This window comes from Branchiostoma belcheri, unplaced genomic scaffold (assembly GCF_001625305.1).
Source record: "Branchiostoma belcheri isolate BF01 breed outbred unplaced genomic scaffold, Haploidv18h27 scaffold31, whole genome shotgun sequence".
Classification (NCBI taxonomy): domain Eukaryota; kingdom Metazoa; phylum Chordata; class Leptocardii; order Amphioxiformes; family Branchiostomatidae; genus Branchiostoma; species Branchiostoma belcheri.
Window position 1 is genome coordinate 1,595,555 of NW_017803921.1, and position 24,916 is coordinate 1,620,470.

Genomic DNA, 24,916 nt, shown 5'->3' on the forward strand with positions numbered 1-24,916 from the left:
TCGTACACTGTCTAAACAGGACTAGCCGATTCATCTTGAGAACAAGATCGTTTTGTCCTTGAGAGTTCGCTGATCATGAGACTTTGGCAGGATCGAACGCCTTCGGTTCGCGTTGACCTTCACAACAAGACCATTACTCACCCGGATAGCGCCGGCTTTGACTGGGACAACATTACCATATACAGGCACATACCCTTGGGACGGTGTCCGCCACGTCCTTGGTGAGATTGATCGCATTTTGGGACCCTGTTCGCTTTTGAGTTTTACAACGCCATCTGTCATTGGATGCGACTTTGAAACGAAAGACAAGTGGCCCTTGGGACAGCGTCCTCTGTGACCTTGGGAAAATTGAATGCATATGTCTGGGTGACCTTCACAAGAAGTTCGTTTATCTTTGGGACGGTTTCGCCAAGACCTTGGCTTATGTTGACACACGCTGTGAATAAAGTTCTTTCTTTTTTAACATCGTGAGTTTATTAATGTGTCAGCTGGCTATACTGGCAGTTATACCGGCTATACAGATATAGAAGCTGGTGTGTTCCACTGTAGGGTGGTTATACCGGCTATACAGATACAGAAGCTGGTGTGTTATTGCACAAAGCAATTATACCAGCTATACAGATAAAGGCAAAGATTCCTTTGTGGCTGCCTTTGAGGATATCTTTGGAAGCAGCAATACCATAACTACATTAAATGGTGTTCAATTTGGGGTATACTTAAAGGATTACAGACAGTGAGGCAACAAATTCAATGACTTGTTAAGCGCAACCATATTTCTGCAAAATGCTTCCAAAAAACGCTCACTCCTTATTATTTGGCACGAGGGTTTTGAAATTGCTTTTCTGTAATCTTCAGAAGACTCCTTGTGAGATTCTACTGAATGTCCTTGGACCTATTGTGTCTTCACTAAATTCTATAACATGTACATATAGTGCAGGGTTGCAGGGGGTTTTCACTGTACTTATTGTATAGTATTGAGTATGATCAAAAACTGGATACTATGAAAGGGCTTCATTGGACCCCTGCAAAAAACACAAGTGCACAAAAGCCAATAGCATATATCAATTATCATGGTAATTATCATCAAAACGAACCAGAACATTGCAACAGCAACAGAATCAAACACATTTAGCTTTTATATATATTGCATTGTTAGCCTTCATTAGAACTTGGTACATCTTGGTACAAATGTATTGTACTTCCTGATTTTTCTTTTTCTTCCTTTTGCAAATAAACTTCAAATGCCATGCTGTTATGCCTACATATACATATATACATACAATTTGCTTGCTTTTTTTCTGTTGTTATCACAGAAATCTCTGTAGTCGTGATATTTCTTATTTTTGCAATATTTTTAGATGTTGGGGCCATTCGCCACGAAAAGTGCAATGGGTCAAATTTGGTGCTTCCAATCCTTCCTGTCATTTTGAAAACAAAAAGGTTCTTTATAGATGAGCCCAATGTGAAATTTTGCTGTGCAAAATCTTGACAATTTTTACACAATTCCATGCCTCTTATGTATATATTACTTCAATAGACAGTGACTACATCTTACATCAGCTCTATAGCTCTATATTGCATTGCTGAATGCATGGTCTAAACCTACACACCCTACTGCACTTCATAGCTGAACTGCTAGGTGGCAGTTTTTACGCTGCATCATCTCTTGAGCTTTTCCATGTCTTCGATAGTGGCCAGGAGTCGTTGTCTGGCCTTCTTGTTGATATGTGATCCGACTCCACACGTGACCAGTCCTGTCAACTGTTTGGTGGAATATTCCTAAATGGAAATGGAAAAAAAGATAAACATCATTTAAAGGTACATGTGCATAATGATTCATATTCAGTCAAACCTGCCTATCCTATCCACCTGTCTACTGGGACTATTTTATGCATGTGCCTTGTGAGAAAAAATCTGTAAAATCACGGATTCCACTGTAATCAAGCAACGTTATGACCGGGGCAGAAAGAGGCTACATTCACAGCATTCTCTCATGAAATATTACTTCTACAATACAAAACATACTACCATGTGTCCACCAATCCCTAGGTCAGATTCTAAGGTAAAAAGGTCAGAGTTCAAAGGTACTGACCCGGTGGTCCCTGATCCATCTCTCCATGTCTGCGTCTGTCAGATAGTAGGCTTTGACATACACCTCCACAAACTCACGGTCAGGAATGGGTCTACGTATACGGTGAAAAAAGAAACAATTTTTCATGGTGAAAAAACAAACCACAGTAGGACAGTGCAAACTCTCTTCATCATTACACAGTCTAAATACCAGCGTCTAAGTCCTTCCATATAGCAACAGCTTCTTTCCACAGACTGAAAAAATATGGACATTTCTCCATGACAGGTGATTCTGTCTCATACACACCCCACAAGCTCTCAAAAGCAACATTCACTGTCATCTCCTTGCATAGACACCAATACATTGTACCTCCCACCAATTTAGCTCAGTGTCCATGCAAAAGTGCCTTGCAAACTCCTTGAAAAGAAATGTATTTTACACCCATGTAGATTCTGACCTGAGATCTGTGAGTTTCTCCAGCTTCATGAGGAACTGTTGGAAGTCCAGCTGCATCAGAGCTCGCCCCTCGTTACTGCACTTCTTCGCACTCGCAAAACTAAAAAACAGAGAAAAGAATAATGAAGAGAATTCAAGATCTACATCACAAGGATACGTCCTTTTGAGACACAAAAACAAATACATCATGAATGCTTTTGTCTGACATCAGAAGTATTTCCGTAGTTCTGTCAGTTTTTTTTTTCAGTGGCGCTGAAGAAGAGTGATAGATGTCACTTAAAATGTCCATAAAAACAATTTCCGTAATTTATCAAGTAGTAGAGTTTGAATTGTCTTTTACAATTGCCCAGCTTTGTTTGCCTTCACAAACATGTAACCTTTCCCTGTTAGCTAAAACTCAGAGACTGCAAATTTAAACCAAGCATTAAAACGTTAAAAACGTTGACATCTTATCCAACTCACCCCTCCACAAAAGTCCTGTTGGCCAGTCGGATGCAGTGTTCCCACAGGACATTATACACAGGCTGGGGGATCGGTACATGTCTGGAGACAGGAAAGAAGTCATCACGTGATGGGTCAGATAGCTGAAGTGGACTAAGCCAGTAAGCCATTTAGTAAAAAATTCCACACTCACACTTACTGTACTATCCAGGCTTTAACTATTTGATTATTACCGGTATCAGCTCTAGTAGAAAATTCCATTGAGTTCTTTTTTTTTTTACTTTGAGAACAGCACATGCCTTAATGCAATGTGACATTATCGTTGAAACATCTTTGTCACAAGGGAGGAAGAAAAATGTAAAGTTACCTTCCAACTTGGTCCAGTTTATTGCTGAAAACTTGTAATTCCTGCATGGACACAAAACACAGATCAGTCATCAAAATACGAAACAATTTCTTCCAACATCACATTTTTAGAATTTAAAAAAAAAGACGTATAATGAGAAATGAAAAAAATGGTCAAAGATTAATCATTTTCAACATGCATATTTTTTGTGTATTTTATGTGTATTTCCCCATTGTAAAGAATGTCTCCAGTGATGTTATTTGTAATTTCAAAATACTAGTACCCTAAGTAGCACATCCACATATGAGCTGTGTTGAGACATGATGTCTTTGATGTCCCACTTCACGTTGGCCATCAGCTGAAGGATGTGGTCATAGACAACCGACTTGGCTGCAACAACACGGTACACCGGTCTACGCAGCTCCGATGCTGTACTGATGGTCTGTAAACAACAATAAACAATAAATAAACAAGGTTAGCTATCAGATGAAGGATGTAGTCATAAACAACAGACATTGCAGCTACAACTCCGTAGGTTATAAAATTGTGTAAAAGCCATAGTTGTAAAGGTTTAAGATGCACAGTATGGACATGCACACACACAGTGAATGTTATCTATCCATTTCTTTCTTAACTACAAAGAACAGCCTGAGAAAAGGCCACAACATTACAGTAATACCTGAGAGTAGAATTGCTGCAGAAATGCCTTCTTAGCAGGAGGAATGACAGACTCCAGTTGGGGCTGCAGGAACTCAAACTGCTCTGCTAGGAACACTCTGCAAATGTTTATAACATATTAACATTCTAGTTTTGATCAGGGCTTGGGTTAAGACATATAGGAGATAGGAAGACCAATCACTCAAATCTGAGACACCTCTGTTTGTCCCTAACATTAGTGTCTTACAATGACAAGCAGTTACACTACACCTGTCAACATATTAGAGTCAAAATGTAGTATCAAGGGATTTCATGAAAATGGTCACAGTAAAGTACAAACTGTGTCACATTCTAGATGAAAATCATAGACACCATTATGCCTGGATGTGTAACCTTCACCGACATGCATGCATTGTTACAAACACATGAATTATAGCACTAATAGAGGTAATAACACTTACAGAGACTCTGTAGCGACGACCCTCTCAGCCAGTCCATACAGGTTCTGATTCCCCGTCAGGTCCACTACAGGAGACACGTGGGGGAACGGCACCTTGTCCTGGACAGGAGAAACATAAAAAAAGTCTTAACTTTTGTAAAAGCAATGCAGGACCAAAACAACAACAGGATAAAATGTGTTATTGATAAGATAAAATGTGCAGCATGAAGGACTACTTGGCCAAAATGTTGCATAGAATCTAAACAAACTACTTACTTCATCCAGAATCTAGAGGGGCAGCGAAGACAGTGGGAGGTAAGCCAAGCTTAATATCAGTATGTGCTTTTAAAGGTACAACACTTCTAATGTCTGTTAAGCAAGGAAATACAGCATTTGTAAGACAACATTTGCTAATAATTTGTTCTTTTGAAAGAAAAGTACTCTCACCTTCCTCTCTTCTACTTGTTGCACAGGTTGTTGTAGGTTTGGCATCATGGAGTCCTAAAGAGAGGAAAAACAACTTTCAACTGTGGCAATGATAAAAAAATGTCTTTTAGATAAAATAATTTCTCTAACTTAATCAAAGAGCAGTTTTAAGGGAGAGATATATTTTCACATACCTCAGGTAGAATGAGGTTGTCATTGATTCTTTTTAATGTTGTTTTCAGTTTGTTACTCAAACCCCAGTCAGCAGCAGCACTCTGCAAACGGAAAGATACAGTAAAGAACTGAGACCACACCAATATCATATAACAGATCACAAAACCACAGTGACTGTAAATTTTGCAATAGGATGCCATTTGTCACAAAAGATTCAAGATTCATCGACATTGCAGCAGAACCACTGAACTACATTCAATTTACAATTTGAGTTTGAAAACAATTTGCAACAAACAAATGGCAAAAAAAAAAACTTACCATGTCCAAGTCTGTTGCAAAGAAGGAGTACACCTGCATGTAATGAAAAGATCCTTGTAAATTTCAAACTGGGAAACTTTTTTTTGTTGTTTAGCTGTCAACATGCTGGTGCAATTTTGTGTGTAAACAGTAGAACCCAATGTTTATTGATTTTACATATTTGGGAAGCATGTCGTAAAAGAATCATGAGACGACTTACAGAGAAGAGCTAGACTAGTAGTCTAACAGTTGGGACACACAGATGTGTGCGAGTGTGTAACTTTACGTACTATGTACTATACATGTACAGTACTTACAGAGAAGAGGTAGTAGTCAAACAGTTGGGACATACAGATGACCACGTCAAAGGCAATTGGCTTGAGTACATTCATCATTTGCATGTACTTGCCTGTACAAAAAGGAAAAACTGTGTTAAACAATCATTTGATGGAACTTAATCTCCTAAAAAGAGCAAAATGTATCACAGTAACTGTTTACTAATATGTATATTCATTAATAGCTGTTATCATACAGGTTGTTGTGGCTAAGATTTGGAGCTTTTCTGTTGCACATACATCAAGGACTTTTAATGATTTTACCAAAAAGCCGGAGCACATTCAGTGTGGTGTTGGTCAGGATCGGAGCATTGTTAAACTTCCGGCTCTTGTCATACTTCTTCTTGGAATCTCTGGAAACAAAACAGAACAACATTTACCTTTTAATCTACTATATCACATGAATATAAGTACTTTGGGAAAGGCACTTTTTCCCTTCATCACTCGACTGAGTACCTAACTTTGGTTAAGGATGTCCTCTCGCCAAGCCCGTTTTTGAGGACAGTCACGTTAAAAAATGTTGAATTATTATATGAGCAGGTGGCCTTCCCAGTGTGAGTGGATCAAAATTTATTGTCCAGTCTTAAACTGCCTGTCCTTAAAATCTGTACAAAACTGTTGTGTTACGTCTAAATACAGTATGCCTGTTTTGTCCTACAAGTACTTTCAGTATGTTTTGCCATATTGTTTTGTTTCTTGTATTATTTGTATGTTTTCAATGTGTTCTGTGTCTAGGGCCTGACTGCTGAGCTACCCTGGCTACCCTGAAAACAGAAATAAATTAATTAATTAATAAAAAAGACCAACCTTCTGACAGGAGCCTCCCCAGTTTTCTCATCCACAAAGTCTTGTTTCAGCTCCTCTGGTACATCACTATCATCACTGTCATCATCAGCATAGGCATTCTGTTCTTTCTCCTCATCATCATACTGTAGAAATATAATAGGGACAGGATAAACCATCACACAACAAACATGTACATGTATCATGGATGTTCATCTGTGTTGGTATAGTAACTGAAAAATGGATCCTTGTGTACCCTTGTGTTGAAATGAAGTTCAGCAGTGTACTATGTGCATTTCAATCACTGAGACTTTTTCACAAATTGAATAGTTTCAACTACAAACTGGCAAGGGCCAAGATGATTATTTAGTAATAAATGAATGATTATTATGTTTTCAGGTGACTATACCTCTAGATTGTACTATGATAGTTTCTAACAAAATAATTTTGTAACAATTTTGTTCTGACACCATTGTATTATTTTACTACATAGACTCCAGGAAAAATAGTAATGGACATCCAGATAAACACACAAAAAAACAAACAAACAAACAAACAAACAAACCCCATTGGTCGCCATGACGTCTTCCCCATCGTCCTCATCCTGGTGCACATCAAACGGGTTTCCATGGTTCCCGTACCGGATGAAGAAGCCCTGCGGAGCGTCCCTGGTGTCGGCTGGCCTGTCCCTGGTGTCGGCCAGCTTGGCAGGTGAGCTCTGAGGACTGGACATGGTGGACGACAGCTTCAACTTCACCAGCCCTGACCGACGCAGGAACTTAAACTCCTGGGGAGAGGACGGGCACAACATGTAGTTTTTTTAAGACCCAGGTGAAGACTAAGTGACAACGGCAGAGTGCTTGACTCGAACCAAGAGGTCCTGGGTTCGAGTCCTGACATGCCAGGGTTATATCAGTTGATCATATTCTCCACCCAATGACAGTCTTATCTTAACAAAAAGGCTATTATAGCACTTCCTCATAAATTATGCAAATGAGGTCATTATTTGAATAAATTATGTTTATTGATGTTCGCCTTCACTTAACTTCCAAATGTGGCCAGTATGAAATTCCCAGTAGTTACAACTATGAAATTATAAAAAATTGCCATTAATTATGCAAATTAGGTCTTCATTTACATAGTCTTTATCCTCAGATGTTTCTTTTTAATTCTCAATTACATGTCACAAGTGTTTCATAGTCCTATTATCGAACAAAGCAGATTTATAGAATTTCCTCATTAATTATGCAAATTAGCTCCTGATTTGCACAACTGTCATTTGATTATGTCAAGCATCCCTTCAGCTACCTACATACCAAAAATCACGACAATCCGTCAACCGGTTCTTGAGTTATCATCCTTCGAAAATTTTTCAACAAATGCTCCTGCAGTTCCAGAACAAAACGCTAGGGGGCCCAAACTCATGTCACTTCTTCCCTACCTCAAGAGCTATCTACCAACTAAAATTCGTGACCCTAGCATGTCCAGATCGCGAGATATCAAAACCGGAAGTTCTGCTGCAGTACCAACAAAAGCCGCCAGGGGGCCCAAAATCTAATCATTTCTAGGTCTCATCAAGACCTACCCACCTACCAACTTTCATGACAATGCATACTAATCTTCTTGAGTTATGCTGTTCACAAACAGACAGACAGACAAACGCTACTGAAAACATAACCTTCTTGGCGAAGGTAATGAGTACATGTATTGTCTGTCCTGTATTTGTTTCTATGTGTGGGACACAACACCAGCAACAGCTGCCTGTGTCCGTGTATTGCACTGTTGCAATTTCAATAAACAAAATCAATCAAATAGAAAGATGGATGGATGGAAAAAGTTGAGTGGCTAGGCTAACAGATACAAAATTGAAAGGTCAAGGATATTCTTGCCTAGACGTTATGTCCTAGGAAAATGCACTTCATTCCTTTTTAACAGATTCTCTCATTCCACCCAGGTATGAAATGGGTAGGTAAAAGGCTGTGGAAGGAGAGGGATGGGCCCTGCCAGCCAATACCAAATTGCACTAGACACTGTGGCTCAACAACCTACTGCCCCTACAGCCTCAAAGGCTAAGGCACTACATGTACTACTTTTTGTGAATACCATAACCAGTTTGAGCTCCTTTTTCTTTTAGAAAAACCACCTGGAGATTAAGGATGGTGAAGTTGGACTTGACAGGACAGAGTTCCCAGGCTTCATTCTCCAGGAACATCCTCAGCTCGTCCATTCTCGAGCGGTGGTAGTTCTTGAAGTAGTTGATGCTCTGCTTTCTTATTGAGTCCTGCAGACCTTCCGACTTACTGTTGCAGAACTCTTCACCAATCAGCATCAACCTGGGAATGCAAACAACCAATCAGCATCAATCTGGGATTATAAACAACCAATCGGCATCAACCTAGAGCTGTACACAACCAACCAGCAACAAGCTGGGAAGATAACCAACCAATCAGAATTGACCTCAGAAAGTAGCCAAACAGTCAGTATCAACTACTAGACATTGTCCAATACTGTGTTATTAATGAGTTAAACACTTCTTCTTTAATGAATTTTATATGATTTAAGAGGCCTCACTTGTTGACAAGGTCAAGAACATGGAGGAAGTCGTCAAACTTGAAGACAGAGAGGTCCGTGCCCAGCAGATACAGCTTCACTTTCTGTTGTACATCCTGGGGGAGAAAAGTGCATTAAATTTGTTACTACAAAAAATAGCATGCTTCCTTAACTAGTACAAATGTAGGTGTAAATACATTGTTTGAATACATGTATGTGCAGGGAGGAAACTTCGGAAAAAGTGCAACGATGCCCTGCTGCCATAGTTACCTGCCAAATGCGAGCCAGCCCATGCTCCAGCTTCTGTTTCACATATCTCTGGTTAAAGGTGGCTTCTATGTTAATGGAACTGGTGGCATCTGTAGGGACAAGACACGTAAAAAATGACAAACTAGTTTGACTTCTTAGTCTAACATATAGGTGGAAGTGGCATGTCTATTATATATATGTGCATAAACCACAAGAAGTTTGAAAATAAGTATCGCAGGTATAGCACCTATAGACTCTGCACTTTTCCAATTAGATACAACTTCACTATCACTCTTAGTTGAAGAAAAGTCAGATCTGCATGTAAATCTACAGTAAAATAGTTACTTAATCTAGTTACAACATATAGCAGTACCTGAAGCACTGAACTGAAGGCCTATGAGTGTAGCATAGTGTCAGCAGGAGAAACAGGTAGTTAGAACATGTAATAGGGAGAATCTGAAAGTTATTAATACTAGTAATTGATTTGACAGCAATCAGCAAAGTATCTATTAGATTTCATTAAATAAGTTTGCAAAGCTCACAAAAATTCATTCATCACCTGTGATTCACCCTACAATTTCCAACAGAAGAAACTGCAGTTACCAAGAGAAGAGATCAGACTTACGCAAATTTTCAACTGTACAACTCCAGTCTTTGTCAACGAATAAGCACTCCACTTCTTCTGTGACCTCTTATGCAGATAACAAATGACTGGAGTTGTACAGTCAAAAATTTGGGTAAGTCCAATCTCTTCTGTTAGAAATTACAGTTCAAACTTGCTTCATACTGACTTCTACCATGTATGTTCAAGATAGTTTGACGTGTTCATTGGTTCATTTTAAACATTCGAACCTGCTTCTGCTGCCTCCTGATTGGTGGAGTCGTGCAGCTCGTGCCACTGCATGGTCTTGTGGTAGCTGTTCATCACGCCCCACAATGCCTTGCACAGGTCCATCAGACAGGGGATGTAGCTCTCTGTGATGATGTGCTGAAGGGGGAGGGGGGCACCACAAGGTCATTGTACAAGGTCAAAAAGTCTATTAAGTTATCATTTTAGAATTAGAGAGTGGTACATGTACATATGTCATGTGTTTTATAATTTGACAGAGAAATATTACGTGGATGTGTCAGAGGTCAATGGTGATATGCTAAAGGGGGAGGGGGCAAGGACAAGGTCATTACAAGGTCAACTATACTTTTAAAACTTTTAGACATTGAGAGTGACTAATCAGAGGTCTATATACGTTAAGCAGGTGGAAGGTCACAAGAAGGTCAAATCAGCTACCAAGTCAATAAATGAAAAATAAACCATGTATTACTGCAATCTGGAGTATCTAACTACAGAATTCATTTTCCTGAATATTCTGATTTTACATGACTAAGTAAAGGGAGAGCAGATGATGATACACTAGGTAACAATACCAGGTAACTTCTGAAGTATAAGTCAGAAATGAAAGCAGACAGAAGTTTCGAGTGAGTGAGTGAGAGAAAAATGCAGTAACGTCACATACCTTATCCTGTGATGGCACCAAGCATGGAAGGAGATGGACAGGGAATATAAGAATTTTTATAGTCAAACAGCAGATAGAATCATATACATTTTGTACATGATATACAGGAGCACACAGATACACACACATCATACATGTACATAAACAAACAAACAAACAACATACAAACAGAACCACATATCACATCGCAAAAGCAAGAGAAGTCCATCCACTGGAAAACATAGACAGATACAGGGACCAACATACATGTGTCTACTTGTTTTAAAGCTAATGCCTGTGCAGGAATAAGAAATCAGAGAAATGTATTTCACATTACTGTTAGAGTTATGCTTAGTATATATACACAAATCACATTCAGCTTCCATGACAAAGTATATATAATCTAAATCATATTTGTCATTGGTTGTTAATACTCGTCATACAATTTCCATGGATCATACTAGTATAGAGGGCTGTATCACAACCAATTGCTTACAAGGGTCTAACACAGCCTTTTCAGCAACAAAGCAGCTGAATTTTTCAGGACACATGCATACAGAATTATCCCAAGAATGCCTTCCGTTTAGGTTTAATCATGCAACGAATGTATGATGTACATGTATGTGACCAAGCCTGTAGTAAACTGGAAGAGATTATGTACTTACAGTACATAAGTCTTTGTATTGCATTTTCTGGAAGTTGGTGTCCCCAGTCCCCGAGCACAGTTCCACATACCCCAGCACTATCTGGAAGGCTGTGTTGTGGATAGCGCTGGCATAGTGCATGTGTAACTGGTCCATCGCAGTCTGAAAATCAATCCATCAGTCAATGAATCAATCAGTTAATTAGATGCCAAAGTAACAGTTACTCAAGTCACCAGATAGATTTTGAAAACCGATTTTCAAAATCTATCCAGTTGCTAGAGTAACTGTTTGGTATCTTGTTACCTGGATTTTATCATGACTAAAATGGCTTAAAAGAGAACTTAATGGTACATCAGTTACAAAGAAATAACACAGACAAATACTCTGTGTACAGGATATATTGGCTCAATGTAGAGGTAAAACTTACAAAACCATAGTTGATGACGTCCCATCTACATGTGTACAATAAGGGACTGTGGAATCATGTCAGGTCAAAACCCTTAACTTTCTGTTCAAGAAGTACATATAATATCCTACCCTCGACCTTGTTGAAAAGCGGTATGTACCGAACAAGCATTCGAAATTAAATAAAGGCTTACTACTACTACTACCACCTGAGTTTTCCCCAGTAGTCTGTATGCCGTCTGCACTTTCTCATAGTGAGCAGCATCAAAACTGTTACAGGTCTTGGACAGAGCGACATCCAGTTGTTCCTGCACATTTAGAAAGATAGGTGAGAAAAGCATGCGAAAACAAAGTGAATAATGTCAACGCGAGTTTAATACGTCAAATTGGAAACTATTGCACCCACAGATATCTTTCTTTATACAAAGCCTGTAGATTCCTAAAGAGTATGATATCACGTAAAGATCAGCGAGGACCTCTATCATCTCGAGCGTGTCCTGCAGTTTGGAGCTGAGGTCACTGATACAGCTGTAGTGTCTGAAGATACTGGCTGCCTTCTGACACTCCAGACACAGCTGGATAGCTCCGGGGTAATCCTCCTCCTGAAGGAAAGAGAAAAAATCAGATTCTGTCAGATTTTCACATCAAAATTCAAACCACTCTTATATATATATATAGAAGCTCCTAGAAAAGAAATGTGACCATTTCCATGGTAATAGGCTGTATCCATCCAGAAAGACAATTAAGAGTATGTACGAAATATTATGTATAACTCTTACAATAATCTACATGTACATGGAAGAATGGAAACTCACCTCTAGCATTTCTCTCAATCTGACATCTGTTCTTTGCTGTGGAGAAATAAAAGAAACAACTCCAACTTACATGTTTACTTTGAGACATACATGTACATGTAACCTTTCCACAGATTGATCATGAGCTTAACAAGGCTTTCTGCAATCATCGTAGATCTAGTGATAAGAAGAAGTTATCAAGTGTACAATACAAAATCTACTCAAATTCAATAATCTACTTTAGTCGTATTTCTTCAATTAACAACTTGCCATTGTTACATTCTAGTGTCCTGCAGACAGTCCATACATTACCCTGTTCCCAGACAGTCTCCTGTAGACTTACCAGAGTCTTGATGGTCCTGAGAGAGTTCATTAACCCCAGGAGTTGGGAGCGTTTGCGCTGATTGGCCAGCAGGCCCAGACTGGCCGTGGTGAAGCCCTGCTTCGCTATCTCCAGGTGTCTGGAAAACAGCAGGTTACAAAAAAAGTTAAAACTCTATCTTTTGTAACAAGTACTTTAACTAGTGAAAGATACCTTACCTTACCTTACCTAGTCCCATCCTCATGTCTGAGGGTCGGGGACTATGGTGGCATCCAGTATCAGCCTCCTCCACTCTCTCCTGTCTCTGGCCCTGTGAGAGCACTCAGCCAGTGGCATGCCCATCCAGTCACGGACATCGTCGCCCCACCTCCGGCGTGGTCTTCCACGGCTCCTCCTTCCGTTGATCACCCCTTGCAGTATGTGGGTGGTGATATTCTCTGCTCGTGTGGCATGCCCAAAATACTGGAGTTTCCGCCTCTTTATGGTGTTTAAAAGTGTTCTTTCCACTCCCAGCTGTTCTAACACAGAGTCATTTGTGCGGTGGTCCGTCCAGCTGATGCGCAGGATCTTCCTGTAGCATTTCATCTCTAGGGCCTGAATCCTGCGGATGTCACTGGCGTGTAGGGTCCATGCCTCACAACCGTAGGTTACCACGGGCCAGACAAGAGTCCTCAGCACTTTCAGCTTGGTTACTGTCTTGAGGGCCCTGTCTTTCCAGATTGTCTCTAGGCTTCGGAGGGCTGCACGAGCTGATCCTAGTCTTACACTGATCTCGTGGCTGCAGCTAGCGGTTTGATCCATTGTGGATCCCAGGTACTTGAATCTTGGGACCTGTTGTAGCTGTTCCCCCCGGCAGGTGGCCGTTACCTGGGTGGGTGCTTTGGTTACGGCCATCACTTTGGTCTTTTTGGTACTGATTTCCAGTTGGTATTCTCTAGATGTGCTGTCTGTAGAGTCTAGCAGAACCTGAAGATCTTCCGGCGAGGTAGCTATCAGTGCTATGTCGTCAGCGAAGCGGAGGTTGTTGATGACCCTGCCACTTATGTTGACTCCAATCGTGGGATGTTCCTCCACAGATTCCCTCATTACAGCCTCAGAGTAAAAGTTAAAACACATCGGCGACAGCAAGCAGCCTTGCCTTACGCCTTTCTTTACATCGAACCAGTCTGTAAGGTCATCTTCCACTCTCACTGCTGCCTGCTGGTCCCTGTACAGGTTGTGTAGTAACTTGACCAAGTGCCCTGAAACTCCCATAGTTCCCATCACCTCCCATAGGGTTTGATGTCTAACTGAGTCAAAGGCTTTCTTGTAATCAATAAAGGCCATAAAGAGCTGCACGTTGCTTTCCCTTGCTTTTTCCATCAGTACCCTTAGGTTAAAGATCTGGTCCCTTGTACCCACCCTCTTCCTAAAACCCATCTGCTCTTCTGCAAACTCCTGGTCTGCCACTCTCTCCATCCGTCGTAGGAGGATTCGGAGAAGAACCTTACTGACATGGGATATAAGGGCTATGGTACGGTGCTCAGAACAGTCGATGGTGCCAGGCACCTTGGGGATAGTAATGAAGACGGACTTCACCCAGTCTGATGGCCACTGTCCAGTGCTGGTGACCATGTTACAGAGTTTACACAGTAGTCTTGTTGTTGTTGGATTCCCGGTCTTCAGTAGCTCTGCGGGAATGTCGTCTGCACCTGCAGCCTTGTTCTTGGGCAGTCGCTGGATCGCTTCGGCCACTTCTGACTCCAGGATTTCCGGGAAGGTGTCACCTGTGGACGAGCTTGTTTCTTCCTCGTTTGTGCCATGGTTGTCTCCATCATCTGTGGTGTCACTGTACAGCTTCGCACAGTACTCCTTCCATCTCTGCAGTATGCTGTGAAGGTGAGTGAGCACGCGGTTGTCCGCAGCTTTAATGTTCCTCTGTCTAGGTTGAAAACCTCGACGCAGCTTCTTGATGGTGGAGTAGGACTGCCTCAGGGTGCTGTTCCGTTGCAAACCCTGTTCTATGTCCGCACATTGTTTCTCTAGCCATTCTGCCTTGTCCTTCCTTGCTTCTCTCTGGACCTTGCGGTCCATCTCCCTGTAATGTAAGTCACCGTTGGCCGTGGTGCTACGCTGGGTTTTCAGCTCCCGTCTTCTGTCCATAAGGTCCAGTGTACTCTGGCTTATCCATGGGTGGTTTGCTCTTCTGGGAGCTTTACCGAGGGTCGCCGCTGCTGTGGATTTGATTACTTCATTGAAAGCTAAACAGAACTCGTCCGGTGTGCTTTCTTCTTCTAGCATGTTCAGTGCTTCAAACTTGTTGTTGACTTCAACGTTGTACCTTTCCCGCACTGCAGGTGTCTCGAGTGCTGCCAGGTTCAGTTGATTCCTCTTGTTTCTCTGGGCGTTCCGTTTAATCCGGAGCCTCAGGGTTGCGATCACAGCGTTATGGTCTGATCCACAGTCTAAACCAGGGTAGGATCGGCTGTTGATGACGCACTTGCTCCATCTTCTGTTGATGAGGATGAAGTCTATCTGGTTCCTGTACCTTCCCCCAGGTGCCTGCCAAGTGTAGCGTCTTCTTGCGTGGTGTTTGAAGGCAGTGTTTGTAATAAACAAACCGTTGTCCTGACAAAATTCCACTAAGCGCTCTCCACGTTCGTTGGCTGTTCCTAGGCCAAAAGAACCACAGACCTCCCTCTCATCTCTGTCAGCTCCTACTTTGGCGTTAAAATCCCCTGCTACCATCACCATGTCCTGGCTCGGGCAGTCTACCAGTACCTGTTGTAACTGATCATAGAATGTTTCCACTTCTTCATCTGGGGCATCTCCAGTTGGGGCATACACCTGCACAAAGGATACGTTGAAGGGGGAGGCCATAACCCGCACGTAGAGGAGCCTGTCGCTTACTGCTTTGTAGGCCAGCATACTTCTAGCAGCTACCTTGGACAGCAAGACTGCCACGCCCCTCCTGTGGATATCCCCTCCAGAGTAGACAACTAGTTCTCCGCCTGATGTGGTGAAGTAACCAGTACCAGTCCAGTGGGTTTCGGCAACACCTAGGACACTGATGTTGCACCTTTCCATTTCCCTGGTAACGTTGTCCAGCATCCCTGCTTTGTACAGTGTACGCACATTCCATGTTGCGATTCTTATAGTTGATCTCAGGTTGATTCTGCCGGGATTCTCCCTTCCTTCGGTAGTGGGCCTCCCTTCTGTGTTACCATCTGGGTTTGGGTCCACTACGTCATCCTCTGTCCTTGGGTGGATACCAACAGTATCCCCCTCTTCTCCAGTAGCCATTAGGGCGGGATTCTGTCTCCTGGAGGGTCCAAGACTCCCGTCCATCACTCTCTGCTGATACTGTTGTGCTTCCATAGTACTCATGGGAAAGTTACACCAGTGGGTTCCCAATCCTCTTCTGGCTAGTGACACCATGAAATGGTGTCACCCCCTCACGTGGTTTTGCCCGCCTGCTGAAGCGGTGTACCGGGGTGTGGCGCTTGGAGCCAACACGTGAGAGTTTTAGGGATAGGTGAGGTACAGTGGTGCCTGTCCACCCGACTAGGTCGGGTGCAGCAGACAGACCCCCAAAGATACGGACCAAGGTACGATGTGCAAGCCCAGGGCATATTCCCTGGTTCGGTGTGCAAACCCGAGGTACGGACCCCTACCCAGAGCCCCTACACCCCAGTGTAGGGGCTCTGGGTAGGGTGAAAGATACATGTACATGTAAATCCTGCGACTGTTGCAATTGGAAAGGTGGTCTTGACGTACATGTGATTTAGAGCTTGAGCTGTAGATTTAGAATGTCAAGGTTCTGGGTTAGAATCCCTAAAGAAGACGCCTTGGGAAAGGTACTTTACAACACTCCTCACTCAAAGTGAAAATGAGTACCTATAGTATTGCTTAGGAATGTACTCTTGGATGGAACACAGAGCTACATGTAGATGTCCCATTTTTGAGGAGAGCCACACCTTGAACAAATATCCAACCACACCTATCGAAAAGACCAGGTTCTAGCAAACACAATAGTATACACGTACACGACGTGTAAAATCCTGTACCTTCTGCCGTTAATACAGATGACGTTGGCGCCCTGCAGAGCAGTCTCCAGGTCCATGACCCGCTGCAGTTCCTGTGCGTACGCCGGGTGGTTCTCCAGCACAAGCTCCGATACCTTCTTAGACACCTGGGGACACAGTGCACATGTACATACAATTGAAGAGTGTTATCAGCTGACATTCAGAATAGTTACAATCATTGTTGCTGTGACATGTATATGAACAAGTCTGGAAATACAACCTGCATATGCAGTTTAGTGCAGGTACCAGTAAAATTGGAGCTGTGCATGTACTTCAGATCCCTGCCTGGCACCACTTCATAATAAAACGAGAAATCAACTTGAAGGTTCATATATATGTACTTCTGTGAGTAGGGTATTTGTAAATGTCTTCTTTTGATTTATTCTGTAAATTTCTTGGCCATGATAAAGCCAGCCTACAACACTTAGGTTGACATAGGTCCAAGTAAAATTGACATGAAGCTGAGTTGTTTACCGCTGCCAGCTGTCGCCGTAGCCTGTTCCTGTCCTTGTCAATGTCCTCTAGGCTCAGCTTCTCTGGACCATCTTTTAGCTTCTGTAAAATCAGAGATGAGGGAAAATGGGGGCAAATTTAGATTCATACAGCATTGAGGAGCATATTATGTCATATAGCGGTGGCATCGTGTGGTATAGTGGTAGGGCTTTCGGCCCCAGACCCAGGGGCCCTGGGTTCAATCCACCTACTACATACCGCTATGTTGTGCCCTTGGGAAAGGCACTTAACACACATTTCCTTATACAGCCAGTCTCGGAAAGCTGTCAAAAACTTTAGAGTTTGGCGTTAGGAAGAGCATCCAGCCAGTAAAAACCTTGCCTCAAAAAAGACTTGTACAGGCTTGCTGTTGTGCACCTCAGCATGCTGAGGGGCAAAATGACAAGCCCAAACATGCACCTTGTAAGCACGTCTATACCCCCGATTCGGGGAATCAATAGACGTAAAACTCGGATAAAAAGAAGAAGAAGCGGGTGCACATGGTGACTATAGAACACAGCAAAAACTGATTATGACAAGGGTGGCAGCAAGATTCACACAAGTACAAACATACACTTGACAGAGCATTGCAGAGCAGCTTACAGGTATATTTTACAGGTAGTGGGTGTGTTCAAACAACCATTTTTTATCTACTGCTACATGTATTTGCCTGTATAGCCTATATAAGGCTATGGGAATACCTTAACCCAAAACCTATTTTTTAAAAGTCACATAACATTATTATTATCAAATTTAAAAAGAGGACATTTCCCTTCAAATGGAAACATAGATTGACCTGTAGTTCATGTTTGCTGGGGTCCCAGGAGTCATCACTGTAGTACACCTCCTCTATACTGTCTATGGCCTGCAGGGGGCAACAGTTAACCTTCACACTAGCATGGTGTCACACATCAAAACAACAACAACACCCCATCCAATCTACCTCTTCCAAACTCAGATGAGGTTGCAGAACACAAGTATTGGTTCACTACGTGCATGCAGATAATTTCATTTCCAAACAATCATAATGTTCAATCTGAAAAAAAAACTTTTTAAAAAGTTTACATCTTCCCACACGGAATTGGTGCATCTTTTTTACCACATGTTGAGATTTAAGTACAAAAATGTAGGAAGCAATCTGTTAGGTCATGGCTGATTTGTGTTTTGAAGAGGTTGATTGGGTGACGTGTGTATTTAAATTAGACTCACATATGACAATAGAAGTCAGTGTAAACGTGAGCTTTCACAATCACACTAACTTCATATCATCACAATTGTGTACATGAAATCAACATGATGTAACATGTAAACATTCACAATACATCTTCCACAACCACTTCCACATAAGTCACCAACAGTACCAGCAGACAATTACAAAGGTTGAAAATGAAATGAAAATGAGCAACATGTAAGTGAACATATGAATCCATGTCAACCCAAATTATTATCACAATCTCAAAACTTTGTTGGATATTCACACTATATTCGTAATTCCGTCTGATGTGAACATGCAAAGATATTTTTTCTGAAATTAGTGCATTTAACTGTCAACAGTGGAGACTGGACCATTGAATGTTTGAGGAACATTGAAGAAAGTGTACACGTTTTCCAGAAATTTGTATGCAACTTGGATGGATGGCAATTTTCACTCTTGAACACTATAGGGGGTTTGAAACTTTGCAAAAAGTACTTTGGGTGCTTGTGTGTGACTTGGTTTTCCTAATGTTGTGGCTACTTGTGTCTACTTTATAACAGCTCTAACTATAGCGCAAGTGTACATTGTACGTGTGAAGCAAAAGTATGTTGTCAGCAATGCCCAGAGTGAAAAGTTTAATGTGTGAGTAGTGAAAATTTGGTCTGTTAAGGGCCAAGTTGTACTTACCTCAGTTATCACACCTACTAGAACATTGTAAGTGTGCCCTACCAGTAGTTCTGGGTCCAAATTTCTATATATTTCAATGCATGTCAGGGTTTATGTGACTTTACTTAATCTTCAAGTTGATCCTATGGTGACAAGGCTGTACTGTAACAATTGGTCAGAGGAATGACCATCAGCCATTAGTGACTGACCAACAGTTACAGCCTGATGCCACTGTAGGGTACTAGTATGCTTGGAGGTTAACTTCAGTTAGTAAATCACTGACAAAGGCAATTACTGACAACATACCTACGTACTCACTCAAAAAACTGCAGATATTTTCATTGCAATTTGATCAGTAATTCCAGACTTAAGCTCAGCTTGATTGAAAATCAGTTCATCAGCTTCCAGCAAAAATCAGTTGGATTTAAATTCGCAAAGCACAGATTCGAAAGCTTATGCCGATCAGTATGTTGATTCAAAAGTTGATTTGAATTTTACAAAAATGAAAAAGCGGCGTCAACACACCAAAAACTGACACATAGATAGAAACGAGGCTCTCACACGTACAAACATGCACTTGACTATCTCGGTGTGTTCATGAGACCAACTTCGGTCCCGGGTATACGAGGTTGTGGGTTCAATTCCCGAACCTGCACTTTTAGTTCTGTGCTTGTAGCTTTCCCTCTTGCCCATGAGACCGGCCTGTAGAGTCTTAAAATAGTAGTCAGGGAATCAGTGGGGGGATGGGGAGGGTTTCAGAAGTTCAAGAAAACATTTTATGAAGTCGGTGGAGGAAGAAATGTTTCTTTGCTGTATTGAGTTGAGGATTTAACATCTGTGCTCTTCTTGATGAAGGTTAGACATTTAAACTCTGGACTACTACTGGATAGATACAGGGATACATGTAACTTCTGGACATTCTATAACAGTATAAGTGACATATATTGATGACTGACTATATGATAATGAAGATTCTGCACTGGATGACTATTTTCTACAGATACGTGCACAGATATACATGTGTACATGTACATGTACAATGTATGTACTCACCTCCTGATCAGCCAGCGGATCATTGGGAAACTCTCTCTCCTCCTCCTGGAACATTAGCATAAAAATGTTATAACATCCAGTAAACAAGTAGTATGCACGTATCATGTATCATTACAACTGTGTTAATGGATTTGTTGGGACAATCATGTTCCCTGTATTTTGTTATATTCTCTTTGACCTCTTCCCTCATGAGTCATGACCTCAATGAAAAGTGCCCAGCAGGCCAATTTGAGTATTTCATGCCTAAACAAAGGCCCAAACAAACAAACAATTAAACAAACAAACCTTTGTCGTATCCATCTTAGTTTAACCCTGAGTCTGCTAAAACAGTCATTTCACACCAAATGAGGTAACAAAAGGCCTGTATACCTTGTAGATGTACAGCGGCCTGTCAGGTGATGTGGGACTCCTGTCTTCATCTCCCACCTGCTGCAGCTTGTCCTGTAACAGGTGCACAAAACTCTGTAGACTGGAAAACACACCTGACATGGGTGTAATCTGTACCTGTAGCTGTACCAGTCTGTGGAACACACCAGCTTCACAGGAGCACAGGAAACACTCTGTTGTACTGCACCAAACCTGACATCTGTGTAAGTATGTAACTATGTGAGTGTATCGATTTGATAGCGCATATGTGCAACTCATATGGGCCTGTTTGCTAGTATACGTAGAGGGTGGCAGGCAGTACCATAATTTTGTAGGTATGTTACCCAAAACAACTGTTATACAAAGAACATGTGTTGCCTTGTCTGATATCAAACAGTATCAGCATTTTTAAGAAAAACAAAATAATGGGAAAAAATAAGGCAGCAAATAAGCATATGTTTATAAATACAAGATGAATACAGTACACAAACCCATACAAAAGTGGTACAGTCTAAAGGACAACATTATATATAGTCGTCCCAAGTTACCCCATGGAATGTTGGGTCAGACATGGGGCATGTCATCTGCATGTTGTCATGGGAACAGGTTTGATTGACAAGCAGAACACATGTGGTCCAGAGCAATTCATGAGGTCGAGTTTCAAAACAGGAAGGAAGAAAACCATACTATAATATAATGTGTGTGAAGTAAGCTGTAGGGTGTACATAAAATGTAGAGTGCATTGCTTATTGTGCATACATACTATTACTATAAGAAGATTATGATTTGTTCATGTGTTCTCCTGGAATCAACATTTCACATACTAGTACGTACTGGGACAGACATAACCTACACAGGACTCTACAGCCAAATGAGGACACATCACATGCCACTACAGATATAGATCGATTACAAAAGCAGTCATAATGAATTTTGTTTACTGACTAGGAGTAGGACCAAGATTAAGAATACAGTGACATTGCAACACACAAAACCATCATCATATCGCATTTATCATTTTCCATAATCTCAAATGTGCCTAAAATGTACACAATACCTGTTTGATGTAAAAAGAAAACATAAACGTACGGTACATGCACAGTAAATTTTATAGACAGGTACATGTACGTATAGGTGGGTGTCGCCCCCCTCCCACTTATTGACATTAGGAGGTCCAGGGTTTTTTCTACCGTTTGAAACAAAATTAAAACGACATGATAAACTCAATCTAGTCCTCAGAGCTTCTACATATCCACCCGTAGCTATACCACCGGGTCAAACCTACCTTCAGTGCCACGAGAGATTTTAATTTCTTCATTTTCCGTGTGATTTTTCCGATTTCTGACATCAGACAGCCGCCATCTTGGATCACGTGACCTGACGTACCTGGTACGAGACGACAGGTGTCCCGCGCATGCCCTGTGCTAAGTTACTAGTATATACGTCAGTTTTTGGCTGGATTGCTTGAAATATATACACGGCACTAGAAGATGGTCCGTTCTAGAAAGGAAAGAAAGTATACAAGGATAAAGATTTCCTTTTTTTCTGTTTTCTTTGACAAATTACACGACTGCAAACCACAACAGGTATGTTAACAAGCATTGCCGGCCATATGACTTTATTCAAAATCGCTTGAAATATTGAACCATCATTACCGACTCTACCAGACAAGAAGAAAACTTTCGAAGATAACTTCGTATGACAGAAATGAAAGCCTGTTTCAGGAAAATAGGTGAGTCATTTCATAAAGCAATGTGTAGTTTTAAGATCTGAAAAATATTAATATAGTTGATTTTTCGGTCAACAGTAATGCTTATGCGTTCCTTTGGTAAACGCGCCATTGTCATTTCAAACTTCAACTTGGTGGAATAGAAACTTTTTTCTGCTGAACAGTCAGAGTGTATATCCCGTCTGAATGGTCCCCTTGCCGCTGCACCAGTCGCACGGGGTGCAGAAGAAGCAGCGCTGAGTCCGCCTGGCCCGGTGGGGCACCTCGGCCCATCCCCCGGCGTGCACCGCTCCCCTGCCCCGGCACTGCGCACACAGCGCCCGTCCCACGGGCATCACCCCCTTCCCCTCACACGCGCCGCAGTCCTCGCACAGCAGGCAGCGCACCCTGCCGGTTTGCGTGTGCGCTGCAGGCGAGCCGTGGAAGAAGCCCTTGCCCTCGCAGCGGTGGCAGATGTTGGAGGTGATGGGGATGACGCCGTTGCCCTTGCAGGTCGTGCAGCGGCGGCAGAAGTGGCAGGGCAGCTCGCGGGACGGCGCCCAGTGCCAGGTGTCGTCACTATGCGCGATGCCCAGTCCGTCACACCTGTAAAAGACAACATTACAATAGCATTTGCACGACAGTTCTTTTACAACTCAAACTTTCCGCTGCATCCTTCGAAAGCTTCAATAATCTACAGAAAAGATTACCCTCTTGATATGACCTTAAGAGCAATAGATTAAAGATCGATCCAGTAGAAGTCGGTATCGTCCACCGTGCTGTATGAAGAGTATAAAATCCCTACCTGTAGCAATACTTGAACTGGGCTGGGTCGTCACTTTGTGTCTCCGATCGCGAGTCAGAGTCAGAGTCAGTATCCTTGTCAGCAACTTCGTCTTCCCAGCCATGCAGCTCCCTCAGGCTTGTAGCGGACGGGGTCTCCATGGGAACGCTCGTATCCATGGAAACGTCCGATGACGCAGAGCTGGCGGAGGCGTAGGCGCTGCCCGCGTGTGACGACTGGCTGGCTGCAACCGCCGCGGGCCTGTTGTTTGGGAAGTACCCGCTAGGAGGCATGGTGGAGTAGCCTTGTGGCCCTGATCTGGGCGACGCGCGAATTCCACCTGTTGCCATGTCGGAAGCGACGTTCCAAACGTTGGTGTTGAAGCTGAAGTTGCTCAGCCCGGCCTCCGTGGCGGTACCGAAGGTGACGTTACTCGGGTGTAAGGACATGGAGAGGGTTTGGCTGGAGGACGGCTGACTGACAGGCGCCCCGCTGTTGGGTCCATCCAGCGGTCCACCAGACGAAGCCGACCGGTGGCGGAAACTCCGAAACTTCCGACGAATGACGTCCTCGATGGAGCGCAGGTTGATGACGGAGCGGCGGCGAGGGGTCGACCCTAGGGTGGAGGAAGATGGCGTCTCTTCCTGGTGACTCAAGGAGGTTTTCGAACTCGACCTTGAAGTTGAAGGAAGGTCGCTCTGAGAGATAGACACCCCGTACCTGTGGCGTAAGAGGTTGTTGACGGAGCTGAGGTCAACAGGCGACGGGCGGGAGCCCAAAGTGGAATAAGACGGCGAGTCTTGGCTCCTTTCTTGAGACATCTGCAGCCACGCACTTCTTAACCTTGAAGCATCTTCTGCGCTCATTATGTCCTCCAAAGACTGAAGATCAACAGGCGAAGGGCGGGAGCCGAGGGTGGAGTAAGAAGGCGAGTCTTGGCTCCGCTCTTGAGACCTTGGTGGCCGTGAATTTGACTTTGAAGCATCTTCTTCGCCCCCGTATCTTTGACTTATGATGTTTTCCACAGACTGAAGGTCAACAGGCGAGGGGCGGGAACCGAGGGTGGAATAAGACGGAGTTTCCTGGCTTCTGTCTTGAGACGACCAGACTCTTGGCGTGTCGTCTGCGCCTGTTGGTCCATCTGAGACCCCTTGTGTCGTGACGTCATCTATAGAACGGAAGTTGAATCCCGACCTGTGATCCACAAACGATCCCAGTTGATCCGAGGAGACCTCGTACCGCCGATCTCGCCAGGACCTTGGAGCTGGATCGTCTTCTCTGTGATCTTGACCTTCTCGGAGTTTTCTGTCCAAGATGTCTTCCACCGACTGGAGGTTGACGGCCGGGTGATGGGCCCAGAACGACCCCAGAGTAGCGGACGAGGGAAACTCTTGGCGACGGTGTCGACCTTTCCGTGACCTTGGACTTGTTCCAGACGCCATTTTGTTCGGCGTGGGCCCGGTTTAACTTTATCACTCGCTACTCGACCATTCCAGGCTCTTGTGGTTCAAAAGAATAATCTGAAAAAGTTTGTAGCTTCCGCCACGCTCATTGTGAGTCGTGGAAAGTTGCTGAAGCCGCAAGTTTGTCTTTCGATCTCCTTTTACACAATGCAATACGTTCTAGAACGCTTCTGAGGAACCCCGTTTGTTGGTTGGTATGTAGTTACACCGACACCACAGTGCATTATTCGACGATAATCCTTGAGA

General features: G+C 42.8%; 2 protein-coding genes across 2 annotated transcripts; both read right to left on the reverse strand.

Annotated features, from left to right (window-relative positions):
- Nucleotides 1–461: 461 nt before the first annotated feature.
- LOC109474643 (syndetin-like) lies at nt 462–22,096 on the reverse strand. The gene is made up of 29 exons (XM_019774991.1): nt 22,001–22,096; nt 20,719–20,790; nt 20,350–20,394; nt 18,232–18,300; nt 17,418–17,498; nt 16,926–17,050; nt 12,901–13,018; nt 12,579–12,614; nt 12,240–12,365; nt 11,973–12,071; nt 11,380–11,520; nt 10,077–10,212; nt 9,246–9,334; nt 8,997–9,091; nt 8,569–8,758; nt 6,991–7,212; nt 6,450–6,571; nt 5,907–5,995; nt 5,625–5,716; nt 5,329–5,361; nt 5,027–5,111; nt 4,433–4,556; nt 3,994–4,090; nt 3,598–3,756; nt 3,336–3,376; nt 2,990–3,070; nt 2,529–2,627; nt 2,093–2,183; nt 462–1,779 (listed from the first exon to the last, which is right to left on the reverse strand). Exons 1-29 carry the CDS (start codon nt 22,061–22,063, stop codon nt 1,660–1,662), a joined length of 2,940 nt encoding a protein of 979 aa, XP_019630550.1. The 5' UTR covers nt 22,064–22,096; the 3' UTR covers nt 462–1,659.
- Nucleotides 22,097–22,582: 486 nt separating this feature from the next.
- On the reverse strand, nt 22,583–24,866 carry LOC109474555. Its single transcript, XM_019774886.1, has 2 exons — nt 23,229–24,866; nt 22,583–23,029 (listed from the first exon to the last, which is right to left on the reverse strand). Exons 1-2 carry the CDS (start codon nt 24,647–24,649, stop codon nt 22,609–22,611), a joined length of 1,842 nt encoding a protein of 613 aa, XP_019630445.1. The 5' UTR covers nt 24,650–24,866; the 3' UTR covers nt 22,583–22,608.
- Nucleotides 24,867–24,916: the final 50 nt, after the last annotated feature.

Coding starts and splice junctions, on each gene's coding strand:
- LOC109474643 (XM_019774991.1), bottom strand. CDS start 22,063: ATGTCAGAAATCGGAAAAATCACACGGAAAATGAAGAAATTAAAATCT. Junction 12,615..12,900: donor TCAGGACCATCAAGACTCTG/GTAAGTCTACAG, acceptor ATTTCTCCACAG/CAAAGAACAGATGTCAGATT. Junction 4,557..5,026: donor CCTCATTCTACCTGAGGTAT/GTGAAAATATAT, acceptor ACAAAAGTTAAG/ACTTTTTTTATGTTTCTCCT.
- LOC109474555 (XM_019774886.1), bottom strand. CDS start 24,649: ATGGCGTCTGGAACAAGTCCAAGGTCACGGAAAGGTCGACACCGTCGC. Junction 23,030..23,228: donor CAGTTCAAGTATTGCTACAG/GTAGGGATTTTA, acceptor TGTCTTTTACAG/GTGTGACGGACTGGGCATCG.